Raw genomic sequence first — 2,085 nt, 5'->3', positions numbered from 1 at the left:
AGGATCACTGTTGTACTCTGCAGTGAGTCATCTGCATACACAGCAGTACAGAAACCTAACATTCTTTGCTTGTAACCACTTTCGATTAAATGTTGGCATTCTATTCTCTTTTTGAGACCCCTTCAGTTCTAGCTTTTTTCCTCACCCACAGGCAACGATGGATTTAACAATCAAAACAAAACTCTCTATAAAGAAAACAGCATCGATCGCTCACAAAGTGAAATCAACAAGCCTTCGCACAAACAGTGTCAATATTATTTTATTAATGTATTCCGTAGCTTATTAATTGGTGTATTATTTACAATTTTAAGCAGGTTACAACATGGCTATAATACTGAAGAAGCTACAGCATTTTTCTTATATTGTTATTTAACGTGGAGAGGAAAGAGACAATGGGTGAAAAATTCCATTTGCTTATTATGGTGGCTATTACAACTAAATTTATTAACATGGTCATGAAATGAGAGTCTTAGACATCTACAAAATGTAAGGCTACCATTTTCTCCTTAAAAATCCCCCTAACTCTCAAAACTATGAAGGGGAGGGATATTTTGCGCCACAAAAAATTGCTAATGAATTGTGTATTTTGCAGCCTTATCTTAAAGCTTAAGGCAGTGGCTCCCAACCTTTTCTATACCCCGCACCCCTAGAACACTTCTGATATATTCTCGTACCCCTTACAAAAGTTCAAAATAATGGCAACGAATTATGCATATACACTATAACAGTGATGGCGAATCTTTTAGAGATGGAGTGCCCAAACTACAACCCAAAACCCACTTATTTATTGCAAAGTGCCAGGGCTGCATCAGCATTGTGGTGCCCTCAGGGGGGGCATGGGGGCGTGGCCCACTGGGTAGTGTGGCTGCAGTGGTCACGGCAGACTTGGTGAGCATGGCTGGGGCCAGGGCGGCGGGGCCAGTCCCTCACCATCTCCGCGACATCCCCGGGGGGGGCAACGTTGCTTGCTTGCTCACTTCCTGCCCTGTCACTTCCAAACGCCACGTGCTCGCTACTCTGGTGAACTCTTCTGGGGCAACGGTGCGTGTGCCCACAGAGAGGGCTCTGAGTGCCGCCTCTGGCACGCATGCCATAGGTTCGCCACCACTGCACTATAATTTTGAAAACCCAAGTTTTTGTACCCCCTGGAATATCGTCTCGCACCCCTGGTTGGGAACCCCTGGTATCAAGAGTAATATAATCCAACCCTCTGCCCATTGCAAGAATTCAAATTAAAGCATTATTACCAGATAGCTTTCTATCGTCAACTTGAACTTACTGCATTTGGCCTATAAAATACCACTGGATTTTTCATTAACTGAAATAACAAACAATCAAAATGTTTTAAATTTTGGCTGAGCCAAACCACAGACCACCTAGAACAGTTCAAAATACATACTCCGTTTAATGCACACACTTATTTTTATTTATTTATTAAATTTATATGTTGCACTTTATATATAATACACAAAAACCTCCACATCCCAGATTTGAGATTACAGTGCAATAAGAATTCTTGATTTGGATGTTACAGAAGTAACAAAGACATGGTAAATAATATCTTATAATGGTGAGTAAATATTGTTCATGTTTTCAGAAAAAGAGGGAAAAGATTACCAAGATTCGTCAGCTTGATGCCAATAACAAGTAAAAATTTGGAACAAATTATTAAGCATTTAGTTGGTGAGCAATTAGAAAAGAATACATTGCTTGGCAGAAGCCAACTTAAATTTATAAATGTCAAACCAACCTGATTTCCTTTCTTTACTGTTTTAACTGACCAGGGTAATGCAATGGACTTACCGTATATTCATTTTGGCAAAGCATTTGATAGTCTCCCAGGAGATTCTACTAGAAAAGTTGACAACATGTGAACTGAACTATGCTATTACATAAATGCATTGCCGGTTGAACTACATACCCAATGAGATGGAGGGAAATGTCAAAAGATATACCACAGACTCAGTCCTAGGCCCTACATTGTACAAAGTACTTATGATTTGAATTTGAGTAAGAAAATATATCAATTTTTTTAGATTACCCAGTGATAGGAGAGACAGCAAATAGCTTAGCAGAAAATGTCAA

At 39.5% G+C, this 2,085-nt stretch overlaps 1 protein-coding gene across 1 annotated transcript in view; it reads right to left on the bottom strand.

Moving 5' to 3' along the window:
* The window catches only part of LOC107295441 (guanine nucleotide-binding protein G(i) subunit alpha-2), a 33,773-nt gene extending 31,959 nt beyond the window's left edge, over positions 1-1,814 (bottom strand). The window contains exon 1 of the mRNA XM_015824754.1: positions 1,804-1,814. Within this exon, the coding sequence (XP_015680240.1) occupies positions 1,804-1,814 (11 nt within the window). The remainder of the gene's footprint in view (positions 1-1,803) is intronic.
* Positions 1,815-2,085: the final 271 nt, after the last annotated feature.

This window comes from Protobothrops mucrosquamatus, unplaced genomic scaffold, assembly GCF_001527695.2.
Source record: "Protobothrops mucrosquamatus isolate PMUCROS unplaced genomic scaffold, P.Mucros_1.0 scaffold2341, whole genome shotgun sequence".
In the NCBI taxonomy this organism is placed as follows: domain Eukaryota; kingdom Metazoa; phylum Chordata; class Lepidosauria; order Squamata; family Viperidae; genus Protobothrops; species Protobothrops mucrosquamatus.
This window is presented reverse-complemented; position numbering and strand designations above follow the sequence as displayed.